The following is a 24,582-nucleotide window of genomic DNA, read 5'->3' on the forward strand; positions in this document are numbered from 1 at the left end:
AGCCAGAAAAACTGATCACATTGTTTGCCGGTTCTACTAATGCAATGTGTGCTTGTATTTATTTTAAATACTTGAAGATAAGGGCAAATTCAAACTAGCTTTGCTGGACATACTGATTAGCAGCAGTTTCTATTTCTTATCATCTACATTAAAACAAATGATCTCTTATCACCCAGACTTCATATATTTGTGTATTATAATCACTATTAACATATTGAATTCCACATATAAACATCTGGAATATACACAAAAGCAACTGTATTATGCCACATTCCCTTACTGATAACTATAGATCTACAAATACTACTCATGCCCCTCAGCAAAAGCAGCTTCCCCAGGGAAGACACTGCTGCTGCCCCAAGGATGAAGACAGCCACAAGATGGCCCTGCTTGCAGCTGATGACAAGCAAAAGGAGGAATAGGGATTGCAGTTTCCAGGCTCATTTTCAAGTTTCCTGAAGGCATTTTGGAACTTTTTTGCAGAAGTAATGGAGTTCATCAGAACTTACAGGGAATAATACAGCCTATGAGATCTGTATTAGATTTCTTGAGTCAAAGGATGAGGAATTGGGACCGATGAAACTGGCTAGGTAGGGGCAGGGAATGTGCTGGAAGGGTACATCCGCAGCCTGAGTGCTGCTTGCTGATGGTGCAGTACAAACACTTGGCCTGCTGTTGCCACTGCTGTGCAGCAATCAATAACTGCTGCTTATACAGGCAATCTCTTGCCCTATAGCAGCAACAGTATTTAGCCTGTCTATTGTGATGCTCACATAGTCTTAATTTAGCAACTATGTGCTAGCTTCACAACAACCTCTGCCCCTATTTCTTAAAACTTGTGCCTTAATTATGCATCAAAATCACATTTAGACACTGAACTGTTAGCAAATTTTCAGTGCTGCATACCCACTTTAGCTTCACTGGGTATTGCAATGGCCTATTTTCTTTCAAAAACATGGACCAAGTGAGACATCAAGTATTATTTTTAAACTGCCAAATACAAGTGTTAAACTGACATTTCAACTCTGTAGGCTTAAGCTCAAATATATATTATAGGTCAACAAGGACAATTTCCGTATTAGTCTGTTAAGACTGTTTTTGTTTCACCAAAGCTATTGTACAGGTTAAAATGTTTTTCATAGGACTGATTTATTAAAATTACTAACATTGAAAAAATATAAGAGAGCAAAACAACCATCTCTGCTTCTTTACATCAAACTAATTATTTCACAGGTAAAAGCAATAAAAAAGGATGTTGTATTTAACTGAACAAAATTTCATGTTTTATTTCTTCTAGAAAAAAAAATTAAGTAAAAGCATCCTCCCGTCAAAACTGAGCAATTACGTCTTTGACATACTGTGAAATGGTTATGTCACAAGTGTAAACAAGACAAAAATATATGCAAGCAGTTAAAAAATACCAGCTGAAACTCTAAATCCCACAAACACTTTGAACACAACGAAAGAATAAAGCACAGATGATAGTACATGCTTTAGAGATGGAAAAGTTTGAGCAATTCTCCTCAGGTAAAAAGCATCCAAAGAAGTGCTAAATTGTCTATCAACTCATCATTATTTGAAAGGCATTTCTTTGTCTTCAGCTAAACTAATGATTATTTTCTCTAAAAGTAATGCATCCCAAAGACCTATAAATGCAAACTGCTTATGGAAACTCAGTTTCATTAATCTATGCAGCTCTTAAAAGCATGTGCTTTTACAAACTGAAATTCATCAAACTGAACATGATTTTACTCATTCTTTCACTGAAGACACACACTTGAGAACCAGATGTGTTTCCAAAACGCAATTCCAGTATTAATGCTCATGTTCTAGCTACAGATGATGCTACCGGGATGAGAGGCTCTAACAAGCAAGAGGAGATTGTGTCATCCAGCTTTGTGGAAGTTCATTATGCTTGAAGTCTTAAGGACAGACTAAACATGAATATGTAGGAAAAATTCTCCATGGACTATAAAGTAGAAGACACTACCTAGTACAGTGAGACAAACACTTCCTTAGTCCTGTTAGACATGCTGTTCCTGATACAGGCCAGGAATGTTGTTGGCCTTCGTGGCCACCTGACCACACTGCTGGTTCATGTTGAGTCAGCTGTCAGCCAGCACCCCTAGGTCATTGGTGAGCAGCTTTCCAGCCACTCCTCCCCAAGCCTGTAGAGCTGTATGGGGTTGCTGTGAACTGAGTGAAGGATCTAGCACTTATTGAATCTCATAAAATTGGCCTCCATCCATTATATGGCTACACATATGACTGTATGTGTGTGTGTGTGCACATACATATATCTCTACATATATCACAAGTACGTATGTTTAATTCACTGTTTCTGGGGCATGCTAGGTGATTCATCTGTTCAAATAATGACACTAAGATTTTATTTTTTTTTACATTTTTTGCTTTCTAAAGTACATGACATACAATCAGGTATTCATTAACAGCTTTAGTGTTTACTTGAAGAGATCCTACAGGAATTCTAGAGAGGAACTTTTCATAAGAGTGTCTAGCAATAGGACAAGGGGGAATGGTTTAAAGATGAGGGAAAGTAGGTTTCTTAGGAAGAAATTCTTCAGTATGAGGGTGGTGAGACTCTGGAATAGGTTGGCCAGTGGAGTTATGGATGCCTCCTACATGGGGTTGTTCAAGGCCAGGTTGGATGAGGCCTTGAGTCTAGTTGAGTGCTATCTCTGCCCATGGCAGGGAGGTTGGAGTAGATGATATCTAAGGTCCCTTCCAACCTAAGCCATTCTATGATTTCATGGAGATATAGCAGTAAACTCATTTAAGGATGGCCTAGAATAATCTGTCTCACTTTGACAAAGCAGCTAGTTAAATTTAACTTGTAAACACATCGTAGCATAATTTAGTTTCATGTGTCATTATATTACTGCAATCAAAGAAGTCATACGATGATCTCATTCATAAATTTAAAGCTGTCAAACACAGAAATCTTTGCATTACCTATGGGACTGGTAGATCTTTGCCTCTAAACAAGGCATATCACATCTCAAGATATATGATTAAGCATACTGGATTAGAAATTCTTAGTGTGAAGCATTACCAAATCTAGTTAACAGACTTTTATAGATCCCTTGCAAAAACATTCCTGTATGGAGTTTGATACATTTGATACTTGGGGGGCTGTCTATTAGGTAGCACCAAATTTTTTCATAGTCATGGAAACTGTAGGCACCAGTGAGAAGCATTTATCTGCTAGCTGCTGTCAGGTGCTTTCCATTCAGAGTCTCCACTTAGAGACAGTGCCTCTAAGATGGCATTGCAGCCAGTCAGCATGGATCACTGGTGGATATTCATCCAGACAGGGAATTGAGTGCTTAGGCTCATGTTCAACTAAGGACTTGTCTAGCATAAAGCTGCTTTTACCATCTCTACCCGTCTGTCTGTATCGTACTCAAGAGTCATTGTGACACCTGAAGATATGCTCAGTGCCTCCATTGGATCTTTACACTTTCCTAAACAGTTGCAAGTGTTTTTCTTATCTCATGTTCTGTACAGCTACTCAATCAGAACAAAGTCCCTAGTTTGCAACTAATCAAGATAGTTTCCACTGTGTGAATTGCAGACATATTACTGAGACAGGTTGATACTTCTAAAAATAGTCCAGTGGGCTGGGAATAAGAAGATGAAAGATTGTATTTTCTTTAGTATCATCTAAGACTAAAATTGTTTGTTTTTCCCCATTAGTACCAGTCATGATAGTCCTTAGCTAGAATTTGGCTTCCTTTTATTCTTTCTCTCACATAAATCTCAGGAATGCTCAGCTCTCCCTAATCAGTTACTTCAGAGCAACTGGAAAGTCTAATCAGTTAATGTAATACAAAACTTTGCTTTATTTAGACACAAGTCAATGCTTATTTCTATTTAGCAGTGCCAAAACTGTCAGTGTGAGCAGCAAACATAGGAATGATATGGATTGATTCTACTTCACCCACACTATGACAAAACTAATTTAGCAAGCTCAGTGCTCACACAGTGATGAATATCGCCTGGAATGACTCATTTCCTTTTACTACGTCATCATAAAGCTTATTTCAAGGGATTCTATTCAGCACATTATTTAGTAAATAAGATTAAATCAAACTGCTCTTGGAAGTGACTGGTCAGCACCGCTAAATGTCACTGTAATTGCACTTGGGCAGGTAAATGTTACTCATCTTTCCCATGCAAGCAGATTCTAACAATGAATATAATGAACATGGATGATATCCATGGGAGTTGGCTTTCCATGAAGTTCTAGAAATCCTTTGGTCTAGTGCTAACCAGATCAGCCTAATGTCCTCTTTAACTTCTGCCTGCTGTAATGTAGCTAATGTGCAGCCTAACCCTCCGAGATAGGACTGTCCCATATTTACTGCGCAGGTGTAATCTAATCTTTGTGCACATGAGCAGTCTATTTAATCTCATAGGCCTGAGCTAAGACAATCTTGGTGCTGTTGTACAAAACAGCAGTTGTTAGGAGTCCTATCTCATCTGATAAGAACTGCTTGGAAAGAGACCCCACAGTGCTTTTGAGAACTGAGCCCTCTTAAAATAACAGGCTCTTTGTGTAGTACCAAAACCAACCCTGTTTGTCTGAGTGTCTTTGAAGAATATTCCAGATGTGTCTCCTCCTGACCTGGTAAGGGATGGGAAGGGAGCAGAAACCTAGTGCATGAGAATATAAGAAGAATCCAAATGTGTTCCATGTGCCTTTAATTGCCATTTTCTTTTTGAAGACATACATCTCTCTCTCTCTCTCCCTGATGGCTTTTTAGGAATAACATTATGAAAAGAAAAACAAAACAAAACAAACAAACAACAAACAAATAAGAGAAAATAATTTATGTTTCCACAGACCAAGGAACAACTATAGAACAAGCACTACTACTGGAAAATCTTACAGTTCTTTTTCTTCAGACAGATTGCCTCTATCATCTTTAAAGCCTTATGGACTTCCAAATACTTAATGCTTCTCAATTGTTAGCAAGTCCTTTTGATTTGGCAGCAATGAGTCCCCAGGGAAAGGTCCCTTGCAGTCACAAGTATATACTTCACATGATATGCATTGGTGGATAAAGATAATTTTTAAATAAAGAACATTATAATTAAACTCTCAATATATTTTGGCAGGCTTTTTCTTCACATTCAGAAGCAGACATGGAGCTGCAGACTCATTACTCTGCATTTTTTAGGTTAGCAGCAAACTCTGTCACCAAAAATGCAGACTATTTTTTCTGTATTTCCTTAATATTAGAAGCTACATTGTATGACTTGGAAATATTCTGAAAAGCTTCATATTCTAAATGCGGTTTGAACCATCTCACATACACTACATCCTTTCAGAGGACTTGTGAGAACGTACTTGCTATCTGCCCACATTTGCCAGACACCAAGATCTTCAGTCTGGAATCTCTTTGCCTTCAGATTTGTAACATTTTATATTCCAGTTGGCTTCTGCTTTAACACCCAAGAAAAGGAAATGTCTCCACATGCTGACCTAAAAATGCTCATTCTACCACATACTTTCTTCATGATTCTGGTAAGACCTCACCTGGAGTACTGCATCCAGCTCTGGAGCCCTCAACACAGGAAGGACTCGGACCTGATGAAGTTGGTCCAGAGGAGGGCCACAAAAATCATCAGGGAGCTGGAACACCTCTGCTACAAGGAAAAGCTGAAGGGGCTGGGGTTGTTTAGCCTGGAGAAGAGAAGGCTCTGGGGAGACCTAATGCAGCCTTCCAGTACCTGAAGGGGGCCTACAAGGAGGTTGCAGAGGGACTGTTTCCAAAGGCCTGCAGTGATAGGATGAGGGACAATGGTTTGTAATGACAGAAGAATAGATTTAGATTGGATGTTAGGAACAAGATCTTTAGCATGAGGGTGGTGGAACACTGGAACAGGTTGCCCAGGGAGGTAGTTGAGGTCCTATCCCTGGAGATCTTCAAGGTGATGCTGAACAGGGCTGACTATCTGACCTAGCAGAGGATGTCCCAGCTGACTGTAGGGGGTTTGGACTAGATGACATTTGGAGGTCCAATCTAATCCAAAACATTCTGTGATTCTATGATACCCTGTTTGTGAAATCTGGTCTCCAAAATCCAAAGCAAATACTATCACAAAAGATTAATGCCACCTTCTTACTGAGTTGAATGCAATTGTCTGCAAAGCCTTGTATTTTGTAATAAGTTAGTACTCTTCTCCACCAAACATCTAAATCAAGACTAATTCCATTTATCTAGAAATGGCAAGATTTAAGTACCTAACAACAATTTGGAATGTAACCTAGACCACATTAATCTACCTATGAGTTTTCAAAATGATCATACAAAAAAAAATAATTCTCCTTGCTGATATATTTAAGAGATATATCAAAGAGTTTTACATTCATTTTGGATCTGAGGCACTCCCATCACAAACAAGGAGACATAAAAAGTTCATTTCTGGCTCAGATATTTTAGGATCTGTACCAGGAAAAAAAGCATAGCATGCTTATTTTTCAGGCAGTATTTCAGGCAATAATATTTTATGTTTTTCAAATTAGAAACAGTTCATGGCTGGCAAAAGTCTATTAGCACCTAGTTGCACCAAGGTATAAATGAAATCCAAATATATCTTTTGATTCTTTAATTATTTTTTTTTTTTTTTTAATCCAAAGGTTTTTGCTTTGTTGGAATGTGATTTGAAGCTTCAGTCACTAATAATTTTGATGTTTCTACTCTGGCCTGGTGAGGCCACACCTGGAAAACTGTGTCCAGTTTTGGGCTCCGCAATTAAAGGGAGACAGGGATCTCCTGGACAGAGTCCAACAGAGAGCTACAAGGATGATTGTGAGACTTCAACATTTTTCCTATGAATAGGGAATAAAAGACATTGGGCTGTTTAGCCTTGAGAAGAGAAGGCTGAGAGGGGATCTTATCAATGTCTATAAATATCTGAGAGGTAGGGGTCAAGATGAGGGAGCCAGCTTCTTTTCAGTGGTGCCCAGTGGTAGGACAAGGAACAATGGATACAAGCCAGAACACATGAAGCTGCACTTCAACACAAGGGGACACTTCTATAGTATACTATAGTGAAGTTCAACTTCTGTACAATGAGGGTGATGGAGAACCGGACCAGGCTGCCCAGAGATGTTGTGGAGTCTCCTCTGGAAACTTTCAAAACCCAGCTGAATGCATTCTCGTGCGGTATGTCCCTGGTGATCATGCTTTTTCAGGGGTATAGGGCTTGATCTCTGAAGGTCCCTTCCAACCCCTAACATTCTGTGATTCTGTAAATGGCAATTTGATACCTTCAATTTCAGTTATATTTTAAATGTACAATTACATTACAAGTACCTTAAGTCATATTACTTCAGCCTTTTCATATAGAAATGTGAAGCTGCAACTATCTAATTCTAAATGGTAAACCTCTCATATGTACCATAGCCTATGATAGACCTAGGTAGGGTAGTCATTTTTAATCAACATTTTGCTCTGTTTTTTTGTCAAATCATCTACTAATGACCTACACCTTTTGCCTCACAGAAACCTGAAGATTCCAATATAAGATTTGCCCAGCCATACCTTATATAACCTCATTAGGTTTTGGAATGGAACAGGCTTTGAGAAATTTGAAATAAAATCTCTTTTTTTTTTTTTAGCTCATAGAATTTTTCTTTCTTTAATCTGACTTCTAAACCATTGTCTGTATTAATTTACATAACAGTCCATTTTGTACTATACTATATTGCAGAACTGACTGTATAAAATTATTTTTTGTTCCTTAAGTTCCTTTACCTTTTCAATTGAATGAGAATATCACTGCTAAATCAGATTAGGTCAGAACACAGTATAGCTCAGTTCAGAATCTCCTCTGTAAACACTTGATAGCAGATGCTTCAGTGCTTGTTTAGAAAACACTGGAAAATTTTGGAATAACTTGACAACACTATTTATTTATTTTTCCTAGGTACACTCAGAGATCAAACTAATTTAAGTAATTTGGAAATATCTTGGTTTTCTCTGCTTCCTCTCTGTGTATTAACCAATGCTTACAGAAAAGACAGGCTTTATCTATGTAACCATGTAACTTTTAAAAACACTGAAGTGCTGTGATCAGGCATCTCAAACTTGTGCCTTACATATTACTGTCATGAAGGAGACAGACAAAACAGGAGACTAACAGCCACTGATTTGTTACAATTAAATCTGCACTCCTTCCAACACAATAAAATTACAGGTTGGGAAAATACCATTGCACAACTTACTAAACTATTTGGAGAGATGAGCCAAAATGTGCACACAACTCACTCATAAAAGGACTATTTCCCAAGGATACCTAGTGATACATATATCTATACTCACCAAGGGAAGAGTGAGGTTCCTTAGGTTCTGTTCTGAAGGGGAGAAGTTCTGAGCTGCAAAGTTTGTTTCTGTGGAGCAATAGTCTCCTCTCCTAACAAGCACTTCTGTTACACCCCTTTTTGGTTGTGGTCAGTTGCTCAGTTGGTTCTCCAAGCAAACAAAAGGACTAGGGGGCACCTGAGGTAAAAAGCTGACAAAGATCAGCTCCTCACAAGCCCCACCTCGAGGTCTGTCTTTAGTTGGGGGGGAAGGAAGGAATGGGGGAGTTTCAACTGCCACAATTACCATGAGCAAATGCTGTCCAAAGACAGATAATGTTCTGTTCTGAGACAATGAACTTTCAGTAGTCCTTCTTTCCTCACAGTAAATTGTTAATTACCTTCCTTATAGTCTTAGAAGAATTAAACTTGCATAAACCTATCTAGAAAAAAAATACTTTGAAATAACAAGTAATTTTAAAAGTCTGCTTGCTGCAGTACCTAGTTATGCTGTCTGTAAGCCTCTTCTGGGAAGTGCATCTTGCTGCCTCCAAGTAACATGCTGCCTCCAAGATATTCAGTGACAGTGACTGTTTACCTAACTAGCAGCAGAAGGAACTGTTCCTGGGGGAAAATTCAGGCTGGGATTTAAGTCTTTCCTATGTTTTACACTAACACAATACTCTCTGGAGTGATGAGGCTGGACTAATATTCCTGGAGATCCAGATTTCAGGAATGGGGTTGAAGTTTGGAATTGCTATGTGTAGATGAAAAATGTTTTAATACTATTTTAGAACCCAAGAACAGGGAAAGTTGTCTAGAAGTTCATAGCTGTATTTAACTGTACTCCAAGATGACCCTCATTTTGATTTCACTGTTGATTTTTTTTTCACATTAAAATCACATCCAACTCTTAGTCCGCTAGTTTCAGCCCACAATAAACTGCACAACAGGTATTGGGAATGCAGAAACAGGAAATACTTCATCTTCTTACAAATATGCATTAATCTGATTTTAAAACATTGTTGTACAGTCAATGTCTGGCCTGCAGCCACATCTCTGATGTAAGAATGGACAGATTATATTAAAAAAAAAATGAAAGAAGGACAAATGAACTTTTAACAGTGTTCACAGTATCAGAACATAGCACAAATTATCCAAGTGTAAGAGGCTGGACCACATGGATAAATGCTGTCTGTCAGTGTCAGAGGCAGAAATTCAAAGCAGAGAGGTCTGTGGTTCCAGTGGGAGCCAAGAAAATTTTGTGGGATGCCTGACAGCAGCACTACTGTTGTTTTGTGGTGTGCTCAGAGTAGGACTTCAAGCACATCCTCTGGCAGCAATGAGGACTCTTTCCAAGAAGGATCAGGCTATTCTTTCTAACAGGTAGAATACATCAAGGTCCTGCATAACAGCTGTCAAAAGCAGTGTGTCCAATAACTGCTAGTTGTATAGTTACACATAAGTACTTTACAATATGCTTTCTAATATGACATTAGAGGAATGTTATTGAAAATTGTAACACCAATGACATTTTTATCAGTGATCTTCCGCAGTCTGTGTTATAAATAATCTGATGAATGCTTTTAGCCTCACCTTTGTAATTGTTCTCCGCTTCATTGCCTATGGAACATCAACTGAGTGTGTTTGTATCTACTCTCTTCTTGAAGCACCCAAGTTGTTTTGCTTGTCTTTCAAATTACACGTACCAATTAAGACTAAAGAGACTCTCCCTAAAGAGGGATTTTGATTAAATGATTTAGTGCAATTTGAATGAAAGGGCTTTTCCAATACAACTGATTTTCAGCAATGATTAGCTGTTCAAGGTGTATACAGAATTCTTTATCTACACTAGTTTATGTAGCACATAACTAAACTGAATGCAGAAGTGAAAAATGTGTAGCTTGCATTACACAAGGGGCCAGGTCTTACTGATCCTAATACATATTAATTTAATTCTTCTTTCTCATAAGTTAAAAAAAATTGCAACTGTCCCATAAGTTGTCTCTTATCTCCTGTTTTAGACTACATAAAAAAGATTCTGAAAGCTCAGTCTATACAGATGTTCAACTACTTTCTAGATCCAAGTTTCTCTCTAATAGCTATTTTCAGTGTTGATTTTTATTGCAGGAACATTAAATATAAAGAAATTACATATACAGAGAAATGGAAAGAAACATTATAAATTCCTGCTCCCTGCTTTTTCTCACCAAAAGAGGCATTTTAGATATACAATAGGATTTCTAATGCAGTATCTTTGCAAAACCCCATTTCCTTCTGTATGCCTCACATAGATTCAGAACATTTCTCATTTCTTCTGGTGATTCAGGTTTACCTCCTATATCATAGCCAAACTAAACTCTCAGTACAACTCAACTCAACCTTATTGACAACAAGACTGAGAACACAGTGTGAGAAATCTGTTTTACTTTCTTTCTTCACTCTAACAGATACAAGGGTAGCTGTAATGTGGAAATTATGTAATTTGTTGGAGTATCCTTTCTGACAACGTAACTTTTAGAATAGACAGTCAATTAAAAATAAATCTAAACATTTAAAAGTCATTTTCTTATATGCTGAGCACCCACTGCCACACTTAGGAAGAACAGTGATGCACATTTATTAATTATTACTTATTTGAAAGAAGTACACTACACTACAGAACAACAACTATGCAAGTGAATATTTACAGCTGATAGAGGCTTGTAGGAGTTTGTTTAGATTAAGTCCTTTCTAAACAGCTTCAGGGCAAAGCTTTCAACCATGCTCTGGCATTGCCTGTTATTTTGTGCACATTTCCCTTGATAAAATCAGATAAAGTCCAGATAAACCTGAGTCTGTAGACCAGAGAATATGTGAGAGCAAGCTCACTTCTTTTCTAAGCCCACAGAATAAGTGTGGACAGCACAATAAATCACTAAGACTAATACTAAGAGAACAGGGTAAAGGGTTTTTGTTGTTGTTGTTGTTTTTCCCCAGTGCAGTAATAAATTAAAGCAGTCAAACTGCAAAATGGAATTGCAGGATGGGAAGGATATGTCTGCTCATTTAAGATCTCATCCAAAGTTTTTCAGTAATTTTAAGTTCCTTTCTTGCAATCCTTTTAATTTCCTTTCATCATTTTCCAGCTTCAATATGCTTTCTCCTTTCTGCCAGAAGTGTAATTATGAGAGGGACTTATGAAGGCATGCTGGTACTTCCACTATCCCTAGCTTCATGGGGACTGGAGAAATCTCTTTTCACTGTAATGCTCCAATCAATATTTCTAATTTTATCTGGCTAAGCAGCAAGTAGCACTCACTGTAGTCTTTTAAAACTCAGGAAGAGCTGGTGATTTGCCACCAACAGATGACTAAGATTAGCCAGTGTTACACTGAGCCCATCTATAACTCAGCGATAAGAGGGAAGTGTGGCAAGAGGAGCACAGGGAAGGATTAGTGACTTACTGCTTCTGTTCTATTTTTCCAAATCTGTAGGTGACTAAGACCATTCCGGTCACATTGCATTTTCCAAGCAATATCCAAAGCATGTCTATGATATAACAAGATATAGTTTTGGCAAAGTGGACTGGAAAGTCAGGGAATCACAGAAGGACTTGGGTTGGAAGGGACCTTAGACATCTCCATCCTCCCTGCCATGGGCAGGGATGCCTCTCACCTAGACTTGGCTCAACACCTCATTCAGCCTGGCCGTGAACAGCCTCAGGGAGGACACATCCATAACCTCCTTGGCCAACCTATTCCAGAGTCTCACCACCCTTGAACTGAAGAAATTTTTTTTCAAGTACAGTCTAAACCTATTTTCCCATAGCTTGAACCATTCCCCTTTGCCCTACTGCTAGACACCCTTATGGAAAGTCCCTCTCCAGCCTTCCTGTAGGATTCCTTCAGGTATTGGATGGCAGCTCTGTGGTCCCCCTGGAATCTTCTCTTCATCCTCATGAATTTCTGATGGTTTATGAAGTGCAACACAGCGTGCTTTGCTGATTGAAAACTTGGAATAAAGACACTCATGGTTCACTGTTTCCCAGCCTCTCCAGTCATACTGTTGAAATGGTTCAATAAGAAAACTTGAGTGATGAGGGTATCCAGCAAATTTGCAACATCTGGCAACACACATTAGTATTTTTTATTTCTCTTTACTCTAGGTTCTTCTGTTTCTGAAAAAATGTTGGTGAAGAGGCCATTCAGTCAGTTGATTTACCAGGAGGAACAAAACTGAACTGTTTTCTATCAACACAAGAGGGAGCACAGACCTATCTATCAAATTGACACAGTCCCTGCATTGGAGCTCAGTGCAAGGAGTCTTCCACCTCCAGCTTTTGTAATGCCAATGAATGATGAATCAGAGATATTTTTGACATCTGAAAGCAATTCAAGGTGAGAGAACCAAAAAGACTGGTATTTGCCAGTCATAACTATAAATAAACTTTTCAGCACTAAGACTCCTCCAGAGATATTTAAATAGGGTAAAATTGTACGGATTGCTATTCCCCAAGGAAAGGAATCTGTCTTTTAAAGTGTGTCATTTCTTCATAAATGTAGTTCAGGGCCTCTTACTACAGGGAAGGATATTGTGGCACTGGAGAGTGTCTAGAGAAGGGCAGCAGAGCTGGTGAAGGGCCTGGAGCACATGGCTATGAGGAGCCTCTGAGGGAGCTGGAATTGTTCAGTCTGGAGAAGAGGAGGCTGAGGAGAGAGGTCATTGCTCTTTATAACTGCCTGAAGGAAGGTTGGAGTGAGCAGGGGGCAGCCTCTTCTCCTTGATGACAAGCAATAGGACTAGGGGAAATGGATACAAGCTGCACCAAAGGGGATTTAGGATGGATATTAGGAAATGCTTCTTCACTGAAAGGATTCTCAAACATTGGAATGGTCTGCCCAGGGCAGTGATGGAGTCACCATCCCTGGGTGTGCTCAGTGTGTGGAGCTGCTGCTTAGGGAGAGCATTTAATGTTGACCCCTTAGTACTGGGTCAAGGGTTAGACTGGATGAACTAGGTCTCCTCCAACTGGATATATTCTGCGATTGTGTGTGTAATTTTGTAGTCATGCAGGCAGCAGTTAGGACTTTGACTTTCTTCATAACCACAGTAATGCTGTCCTTGTTCATTACGCAATTGACCCAGTGTTTTCTGGGTTTAGAATTAGAAAATTAATTAAGCTGCTGGGATTTTTTTTTTTTTTTTTTTGCAATTAATCATGTTCTTAGAAAGTCTAATCATCAAACTGTTAGCTTGTATGACATTATGAGATGTTTACTTGATGACTAGGTTTATACTCTACCTTGAAGCCATGCAGCATTTCAGCAGAAAAAGGTGACTCAGGATTACTATACAAATTGCTAGTATGTAATTGTCACTTACAGATAATGACATAGAAAGATTTCTCTGTGTGATGTGAAAGAGAGCAAATAGCTGGAAAAAAACCCAGACACAACATCAGCAATACTGGTAACATTAGCACTTTGGATGGATTTACATAGATCAATATGAGAATGATTGAAGACCTCAACGGATTTTAGCACTTGTGAAGGGTAGAGAATGAAAGTTCACCAGTTATATTTGCACTAAACCAAACAAAACTATAAGTGAACTAGCCAACTATTCTTTGTTGATCTATGACAGCCATGCAAAAATAACATAAAAGGTAAACTAGGCACAAAAGCAAGACTTAAAAGGTAAATGACTATTAGGGGAAGTGCTTGTCTTGTATGCTATAACAATGGTCTATTCTGAAGAAAAGATTTATCTCTCTGAGAGAATATTTAACACATCAACAATAAAATGTGGTCTGGGACATTATGTGGGCAAATTATACAGATTAAATACAGTGATTTTGATGGAGTTGATTTATGTCACAATACCCAAGTCTGGAATACTTTTGCAAAAGTCAGCTCAGAAACAGGACTGATGGTACAATGAAAGAAATGAATATATATTTTATTGTCCTGTTTGTCTTTCTCTAAAATAGGAAGAAATCTTTGAAATACATTGTGAACAGACAGAAAAGCAAATGCCCCTGACTCAGCTTCTCCTGTACATCCAAGATGTTGATGCCTGCTAAAATTTACCTAAGTAATGAATGAAGAACCTATTTAAACCCCACTTTCCAGTTAAGTTCATGACAAGAGAAATAAAAAGACTTCGGATAATTTCAAGCAGTAACTGCTCATTCTCCTTGAAATGTCTAGATTTGGGGAAATGTTGAATAACCTCATTTCTTCTTTACCCACTTCATAATGAAACAATGCATTCATGATCTATTACAGTTATGACTCTTATGTATGGAGGAAGCCAAAACAATGACTTGCTCAAAACACACTAAATTAAGGCAAATTCTTCCATAATTCATGTGGAATAGATATCACTATTCTATCATTTGATGATATATATATCATTAAAATATCAACAAAGAAACACCAAGAATGTAAAAAGCATCAGAGTTAATGCAGGTGACACTGTTTTGTAATACAGCATACTTAATTTTTTTTCCCTAAATGCATATTTTTACCAATATACTCAACTTTTTTCTTATCTGCAAAGTGCTTTTGATTTAACCATGACCTTTGCTCTATGTTTACCATTCAGAAAAATTATGTGAATTGAACTCTGCTTAGAACTGTTCTTTATATTGTCTTTCTTTTGTCATTTTTCCCTTTTCTTATTAAAGAAATATAAGTAATTGAATTAATTAGAAACATCTATATTATATTTTTGTCCACAGATACTTTGACATTTCAGATGCATACAGATATTCACATGAGAAAAAAAAAACACAACAAAAAACAACAACTAGAAAATAGATATACAGAGAAGAGACCATTCCTGTGATTATAGACAGATATAAATTGTTATCAGATAGAATTATCACATTTGCAAAAATCAGGGAAGGTAAATGATGGCTAAGTTGAATTCAATTCACCCAGCTTCAGGTACTTAAAGGATAATGTATAGTCTAATGCAGTCTTCTTAAAGTTAATGAAATGAGGAAGTTAATTCCAGTTCTTGAAACAGAGGTTTAGAGGGGCTCTCAGAGATCTCTCACTACTTGCTCAAAATTACAACTGTTGTGCAAGAGGAAATCTACGCTAAATAACTCTACCAAACTCCCAGCACTTCTGTGGTTCTCTTTCTTGATAATGAATCGATCTTACCTTCCATCAGCTTCCCCGTCTGCTCTGCATTGCCCCCAGGCAAGATCTTGGCAACATAAGCTCCAATTTCCCCACTGCTTCCTGGAATTTCTTTTCCGCCTACAACTCGGATTCCAAGTCCATTGCCTGTTATCAGAAGAAAGAGATCACTTTAAGCAGAAATGAAGCAATGAAGAATCCACCGGAAAGAATGGAAAAGAGCAACTCATGTGAGGTTACTGAAGGGTGTCACCAATAACTTCTGGTTATGGTTGGAAGATTAAGGTTAACTGCAGTCCCATACATGACTTTCCCAAAAATTTAACTTTGAGTATCATAGAAAGGTTTGAGTTGAAAAATTATCTAGTTGCAACTCCTCTGCTATGGGTAGGGACATATTCCACTAGACCAGGTTGCTCAAAGCCCCGTCCATCCTGGCTGTGAACACTTCCAGGAAGGGGGCATCCACAACCTCTCTGGCAACCTGCCCTTCTGTCTTGCCACTCTCAAATTCAAGAAATGCTTCCTAATATCTGATCTAGATCTACCCTCTTTCAGTTTGAAATTGTTACTTTTTGTTCTACTGCTACACTCTGAGAAAAAGTCTCTCTCCATTTTTCTTATAGGCCCCCTTTAAGTACTGGAAGGCTGCTGTGACGTCTCCTTGCAGCCGCCTTGTCTCCAGGCTGAACAATTCCAACTCTCTCAGCCTGTCCTCATAGGAGAAGTGCTCCAGACCTCTGATCATTGTTGTGATGATCACATGTGGAAGTGTTTCAGTGAAGGAAAAAATCTTTTTGAGGAAGTACTGTATGACTGACATAACAAAAATAACTGCTTCACTAAAAATGACATGAAAACAAATCCTGCCTTCTTCTGACAGCCTTGCTCTACTGCAAAGGGACTATTTGCATAGCAAACCTATTTCAATCAAACCAGAATTTTCATTATTAATTAAATTGCATTAAATTGTTAGAAATCCATGTGAAATGTGGATTCAAATGATGGATTTACCATACGCTTAAACCATGCATGCAATTTAGCTGAAAAATCAGAGTAGTTGAGCTTTTAGAATCACCTAAATATGGAGACAGACAGATGACTGAGCTTCAGCAGCAAAGCATGTACATTTACACAAACCTCTATTTGGCAGATGCTATTATTTTTCTTAAATATTTGCTTTTAATTGATGCCTTTTTACATCAAAGGATGTACAAATCATCAAAACAGAAAAATGCCTCGATTCGGTCTGTGCAAAGCACCAATAAATCTAATGTATTTTCTCGCTATTTTAAAAATTACAAAACCATTTCAACTATTTTAGCTGGAGAGAAGCAGATCACTAATCTCCTTTATATACAGAACAATGAGAGTGAAAAACAAAAGTTTAAAAAAATAGTCTTGTAAAGCTAATCTCATGCATAGCCAATTTTTTATGCCGTCTTGCATTAAGAACAAAACAAAAAAACAACCAAACAAAACAAACCCAGAAACTTTCCATAGAAGAAAACCAAATTGCTTCTTTGAAGAAAATTTCATATGCGATGATTCACACTTTGATCTGGGAATGTAAAGGCTGATGGTCTCACCTCTACTGTAATGGCTAAATAATTAAGTTTTAACTTATGAATTTAATAAGCTAAACGTGCTGTGTGATTAGACTAATCAGCTATAGAAAGCTCACCACGCAATACCTTTCAAAGTTTTACCTTTTCTAGACTTAATTTTTCCCCCATAATCATATTAGTGTTTGATAAATTTGTTTTAGAAGCAAGATATCCACACTGAGTTTCTGGCCAAAAATGTTTCAACTAGTTTTTCTATCCCAATTTAGCTACATCTTTATGCTTTGTGCCTCAGCTTCCCTTGTAATTGTATATTAGACATTTTCCAAACAATTACTTTCTTTTGGAACATGCCCGGTATTCATATGCATGGATCTGTACAGCATAATATACAGTCACCTCATGACTCATGGTATTTAGCAGGAATTGCTTAATATGGAAACACCTCACTTCACTGCAAGCCTAGACCAAAGTAGTGTATCCCTCTAATATACTCTTAAAACAGAAGGGTGGAAGCAGCCGAGGAAAGCTAGTATTGAAGAATTAAAAGTAATTCCATGAGGATTGCTCTTACAGCTACAGCACTGTAATTAATACATATAGGTATACTTAATGCACTGAGAGGATTGGACTGCTCTACAAATTAAGCAGTATGCATTGCTGGAGCATGCAAGAAGTTCAGCCACACAACTAGTGATGTGAGCTGGTGTCATCTCAGGTGATGGGCACAGATCAATCCTCACATCAATCTTGGGGATGTGGTAGACTAATTAAATCTACACCTAGACCTAAGAAAAATTAGAATGAAGATTCAGTGACAGGATTACCACTGGCAATGTGCTATCAGTATACCAAACTTTTATGGAATGATTCCAGTGCGGACTGATGGCCAAGGATGAGTTTCAGGGGTGCTGTGGGAATAGAATACAGAATACAGAATACACCAGGTTGGAAAAGACCTTTCAGGTCATCAAGTCCAACCTATTACCCAACACCATCTAATCAACTAAACCCTGGCACTAAGTGCCTCATCCAGTCTTATTTTCAACACCTCCAGGGATGGTGACTCCATCCCCTCCCTGGGCAGCCCAATACAGAAGACACTGTAGGAGAGTGGTTGGGATTTTTTCCTGGGAGAGGCATCAGGTTTCAAGTTCCTGGTGTGGTCTGTGCTTTATCTATGATTTTCACATCCCTACTTTGTTGTTGATGGTGTAACTGTAGAGTTCTGAGCTCTCAGCAATGGATATTGAATGGTGCCACAGAATCACCCTGTCCCAGAGCATCCTATAAATCCAGTGAGAAAAATACTTACTAGAAAGCTGTTGATTGAAATCACCGAAAACAGATGAGGGCAGTGCATGCAGACATCTCTCATTGCAGGTGAGGTCTCACAGAATTGTTAGGGTTGGAAGAGACCCCAAGGATCATCCAGTTCCAACCCCCCTGACACTGGCAAGGATACCCCACACTACAGCAGGCTGCCCACAGCCACATCCAGCCTGGCCCCAAAAACTCCCAGGGATGAGGCCTCCACCACCTCCCTGGGCAACCTGTGCCAGTGTCCCACCACCCTCATGGTGAAGAACTTCTTCCTGACGTCCAATCTAAATCTACCCATTTCTAGTTTGTTGTTTCTTTTCCATTCCTCCTGATCCTATCACTCCCTGACACCCTAAAAGTCACTTGAGATGAGGACACCCTAAAAGTAGGCTGGAGGTGAGGAGAAAGCTCTTCACAGAGAGGGTTGTTGGCCACTGGAATGTGCTGCCCAGGGAGGTGGCGGAGCCACCATCCCCGGAGGTGTTCAAGAGGGGACCGGATGTGGCACTTGGTGCCATGGTTTAGTAGTCATGAGGTGTTGGGTGACAGGTTGGACTCGATGACCCTTGAGGTCTTTTCCAACCTTATTGCTTCTATGATTCTATTAAAAGTCCCTTCCCCACCCCATTTTCCCCCTCAAACCCAGAGCACCTGGGTTCTCTTGGGGTCTCCTCCCACCCCAGGTGTGACCACTTTGCCCTCCCCACCCACTCCCCTATTTAATCCCCACCAGGAAAGGCAGCAGCCCCAAGCTCAGCCCTTCTGGGCTGGAGGATCCTCCTCTCATCACTGGTGAGTGCCCATGGTGTGCACTGGGTGATGGTGGTGGTGACAACAAAGGCCGGGGGGCCTGGTGGCCCCCCGGCTGTTAGGGCCAGAATCAATGACTACTCCAATATCATGCATGGGTGCTGGCTGGGTCTCCTCACTGGGGCTGAGCTCCTCTGTGTTGGTATCTTGGCTGGTGAGGGTCTTGCCACTGGCTCTGGAATGGGTGCAAAAAGGGTAGTGGTGGAGCAGGAGCTGTTTAGCCTTTAGCATTTCTGGTTTTGCTCCATTCCCCCCAGTCCTATCATTACCTGATGCTCTAAAAAGTCACTCCCCAATTTTCTTGTAGCCCCCTTCAGCTACTGGAAGGCCACAATAAGGTCTCCTCAGAGCCTTCTCTTCTCCAGACTGAACAGCCCCAATTCCCTTTCAGGGTGAAACTCACAGCTGGTAAAGAGTATTCAGAGCTCACCCAGACATCTGCCTAAGAAAAACAGCAACAACAACAACCTGAAAAACAAACAAACCAAAAACACACCCCCATCATCTAGAGCACCAACAATGACCCAAAGTCACAAGAGAGCACAGCCTTGAACCAGCAAAATCTTTCCAGACATGCAATCCCCATAAAGGAATGGAAGAAAGAGCCAACAACGTGGCCTCATGGCCAAGAATAGAATAGAATTAACCAGGTTGGAAAAGACCTTTGAGGTTATTGAGTCCAACCTATCACCCAACACCATCTAATCAACTAAAGCATGGCACCAAGCACCTCATCCAGTCCACTCTTAAACACCTTCAGTGATGGTGACTCCACCACCTCCCTGGGCAGCACATTCCAATGGCCAATCTCTCTTTCTGGGAAGAAGTTCTTCCTAACATCCAGCCTAAAAACACAATATGGCTGAGGGCTAGTGTATGGTAGACCTTGAGATTTTACAAAGGATGATCAAGACTCTTTGCAGACCAGATTTTGTATGGGTTATCTACCATGGTGTGTAACAAGAAAAACTGATTTTGGTAAGGTGTGACTGGGAGTACAAACAGGACTTTCATAAACACATATTGCACATAATTCACCTCTAGATTATATTTATATCCAAGTTCAAGATAAAATTCATATGTGTCATATTAAACCATTTAAATGTACTTTTCTTTTACCTGTATGGTGATATTTAGTTCTGATACTTTCAGAACAGATAAGAGATATAGGGAATATGTCCACTCAACCCAATGACAACATGAACAATAACTCTGTATGTTTTAACTGCACAAAGATCTCATATGGCAAGAATGTTCTCTCATTTTTACTTTGATTTTTGTCCAGTGAAATGCTGAGCAGGCATATCTAATTATCTTCAGCAGAAGTTATGAGTACTCAGATCACAGTATGAAATAGCATGCTAGCCACAGGATCATAGAATGTTAGGGGTTGGAAGGGACTTCAAAAGATCATCCACTCCAACCTCCCTACTAGAGCAGCATCACCTAGATTAAGTCACACAGGAACACATCCAGGTGAGTTTGGAATGTCTCCAGTGAAGAAGACTACACAACCTTTCTGGGCAGCCTGTCCCAGGGCTCTCACCCCCACAGTGAAAAAGCTTTTCCTTATGTTTATGTGGAAACTCCTCTGCTCCAGCTTGCACCCATTGCTCCTTGTCCTATCATTGAACATCACTGAGAAGAGCCTGTCTCTGTCCTTCTAATGCTCACCCTTCACATCTTTATAAAAATGAGGGAGTTCACCCCCCAGTCTCCTCTTCTCCAAGCCAAAAAGACACAGCTCCCTTAGCCTTTCCACATTAGGGAGATGTTCCACTCTTCCACTCCCTTCATCACCTTTGTGACTGTGCAGATCCCTGAAATTTTTGTTTAAAAAAATGTAGCCAGTTTGGCTCCTCTCTATATGTTTGTCTTTATTTATTTATTTTATTTTGCAATTTGAAGGCCTCAGCAATGTCTTTTAAAGACTCAGTTCCTTGTAAGACTTTACACCTGAAAATGTTAAGCAATATAAATGCAATGAAAAAGAATGTAATTTTTAAGCCTGTTGTTTTACAGAAGTGCACAGTCTTCCCTCCTTCTTTTAACAGCAAATTAAGAATTGGAAAAGTATGAATATTTCAGCTTGAAGAGAACCGCCTAAAAAATGTAATGGGACACATATAATAAACACAAACCAATACCAACTAAATACCTAAGCTAATTACAAGCATGGGGAATATGATTAAATTTCTGCTACAAGATCTATCCATTATAGTAGTTAATATTGCTTTAATTATAAACTTGGTATGGACCATCATTTTTAAGCTAAATATACATGCAAGTGACTTGATATACAGAAAGGATGCTGTGTTTTAAACAACAGCTATATTGGCATTCTGGGACTGTGCTACAAAAAAATAAATATTATTTTCATTGAGGAGAGTAATTTTTCACTGTAATTATAATAAACTGCATAGTCATTTTAAACTAACTACCTTATTTCAGTTCAAATTTGAAATTTAGTACTGGTAAATTTTCTTTTTCAGACTCATAGGGAAAGCAAATGCACTTTTATAAGGATGGGTCTTAATATGCTTTATAAAAGTTGAAAACCACAGTCTTAAAAAAAAAAAAAAGCACCTCACTGCATAAAAGAAATGTATATAAAAACATTTAATCATTGGTCCATCCTTAGGATGTAGAAATTTATCTGGGATGCTCTGCACATTTGTAAGTGGACACTATTGAAAGACTCATTAATGTGTTAACCATCTGAAGCTCACAACTGGTCACTAAGCTTAGCAAATCCAATAAACAAATATACAATATACAACACACAAACAAGCACACAGTGACTAATTCTTATCCCTCACAGTCAACTTATCAATATCTTGACAGCCAATATATTAAGTTAGCAAACGGTCATATCTATAAAAAGGGCCAGAAGGAGGATCTGGGCAACTACAGGCTTGTCAGTCTCACCTTGGTGCCAGGGAAGGCTATGGAGCACATATTCTTGAAGTGTCATCATGTAGCACATACAAAATAATCAGAAGATCAGGCCCAGCCAGCATGTGTTTATGTAAGGCAGGTCCTGCTTGACTATCTTATCTACTTCTATGACAAGGTGACCCACTTAGTGAATGAGGGAAAGGTTTAGGATGTTGTCTACTTGAACTTAAGTAAAGCATTTTGACACTGTTTCCCACATCCTCCTCCTGGAGAAATTTGCCAGTCATGGCTTAGATGAGTGCACTATTCACCGGGTAAAAACTGTCTGCCTGGTCAAATTCAAAATTCAACTCCATTCAATGGTGAATGGAGTTAAATCCAGTTGGCAGCCAGTCACAAGCAGTGTTCCCCAGGGCTCAGTGCTGGGACCAGTTTTATTTAATATCTTTATCAATTACTTGGATGAGGGGATTGAGTCCTCCCTCAGTAAATTTGCAGATGACACCAAAGTCTTGATCTGTTTGAGGGTAGGAAAGCTTTACAGAGGGACCTGGGCAGACTGGATTAATAGGCCAAAGCCAACTGTATGAGATTCAAAAAGGCTAAGTGCTGGGCTCTGCACTTTGGTCACTGACAAAGAGTGGTTGGCAAGAAGCCTGGTGGAGAAGGACCTAAGGGTATTGGTCAATAGCCAGATAAATATGATCCAGCAGTGTGTGCAGACAGCCAAGAAGGCAAATAGGATCCTGGCTTGTACCAGAAATAGTGTAGCCTGCAGGACTAGGGCATTTCACCCCCATACTCCAGTATACTGGTACGGCAACACCTCGAATAAGATGTTCAGTTTTGGATCTCTCAAAAACATTACTGGAAGTATTTTAACTTAATTTCCAAAATATTCAGGTCCTGGCAGTCAGAATGGATAAGATTCTTTCTGCCTGTTGAGTTTTAAGTGCACTCTTCTGGCTGACAAAGAAATATCGCTCAGATGTTCCTGTATTTTCTCATGTGAAGATGGGATTTCGAGCTTGTTTGCCCTATATGTATTGAAAACATTGAGTTTGCTACTTCTGTTTGCAATGACATTGCCCAATTTATCGCCTTGAATGCAGATAGTTTTAAAATAACATCAATCACATGTCAATCATGTTTTCTCAGATCTTTTGCCCTTGTTTTTTGCCTTTTTTTTAACCTTTTTACTCTCAATTTCCATCTCTTAGACTATAATGATATAACCAGACATTTCTTTTTATAATTTTATATTTTCAGATTAATGAACTGTTTTCTTCTTTAGAATACACAGAACCATCAGAAAGTGAATCACTGTCCTTTGAATGGGGGAGAGACCATTTCTGAACTGAGTATCGATTTCTACAGAAAATATCTTCAGGAAAGCATCTCTTCAGAGGTAAATTTACACTTTTATAACTCAATCTTTATTTTAAGATGCTTCAAAGCCAGAAGATTGTTGATTAATTGCAACTGTTTTTACTGATCTCCAAGGCTGTGACCCTACTCTCCTATCAAATCTTAAAGCTTTAAGATGTGGCACACTAAATAAAAAAAGCCCCCTAAAATCCCACAACCCAACCCCCCCCCAAATGCTAATGCTAAACTTTAACAAGATAAGATCATGCAAGTAAATTGATTTTGTACTGTAATAAAGACAAATACTAAATAATCACAGTTAGCTTGTGAGATACTGATTTAACTGATTCAGCTGAAAATGAAACCATAAGCCTTAAGACAACTCCTTAGTGGATGTAGTTTTTCTGGATTTAATGAGGTTTTTGATATTGTCCCTCAGAGCATTCTTCCAGACAAGTTGTACAACTGTAGGATGAGTGGGTTCATGGTGTACTGGGTGAGGGGCAGAACTCAAATGGTTTGGTGAATCAGGCTATATCTAGATGGTGACCAGGTACCAAAAGTGCTCTTCAGGATTTGGCCCTAGGTCTAGGTCCATTTAATATATTTATCAAAGATATGTATGCAGGAATTGAATGTACCAAGTTTGGTGAAAGTTTGTTGATTATATCAAACTGGAGGTGCTGCTGACTATCTTGAGGGACAAGAGGCACTGCAGAGGGATCTAGATAAGATTGGAGAATTGGGCAATCCAAATACTGGTTCCCATATCTAGGACAGAGTAATGCTGGGCACAAGTATAAAATGGGAGAGGAGTGGCCCTCCAGAAAGGGATCTGAGACTCCTGGTTGACAGCAGGCTCAGTATAAGCAGTGTGCACTAGCAGCTAAAAGGCCAAACCCTATTCTGGGGTGCATCAAACACAGCATAAGAAGCTGGCTAAAAGAGGTGAATTTCCCCACTCTATTCAGAGTTGGTGTGGCCTCAGCTTAAATACCATGTGCAGTTATGGACCCCACAAGTTAAGAAGAACGTGAAGATCCTTGAATGCATCCAGAGGAAGACAAACAAAGCTAGTGAAAGGAATGGAAGGCATATCCTGTGAGGAGTGGCTGAGGACTTTGGATGTGTCAAGTTTGGAGAAAAAGGAGGC

The 24,582-nt window shown here is 39.1% G+C and overlaps 1 protein-coding gene across 1 annotated transcript in view; it reads right to left on the reverse strand.

Moving 5' to 3' along the window:
* PCLO (piccolo presynaptic cytomatrix protein) overlaps nt 1-24,582 on the reverse strand; it is a 325,623-nt gene that overhangs the window by 84,750 nt on the left and 216,291 nt on the right. The window contains exon 10 of the mRNA XM_054178010.1: nt 15,487-15,612. Coding sequence (XP_054033985.1) covers nt 15,487-15,612 — 126 coding nt within the window. The remainder of the gene's footprint in view (nt 1-15,486; nt 15,613-24,582) is intronic.

Source organism: Dryobates pubescens, chromosome Z (genome assembly GCF_014839835.1).
Source record: "Dryobates pubescens isolate bDryPub1 chromosome Z, bDryPub1.pri, whole genome shotgun sequence".
Lineage (NCBI taxonomy): Eukaryota > Metazoa > Chordata > Aves > Piciformes > Picidae > Dryobates > Dryobates pubescens.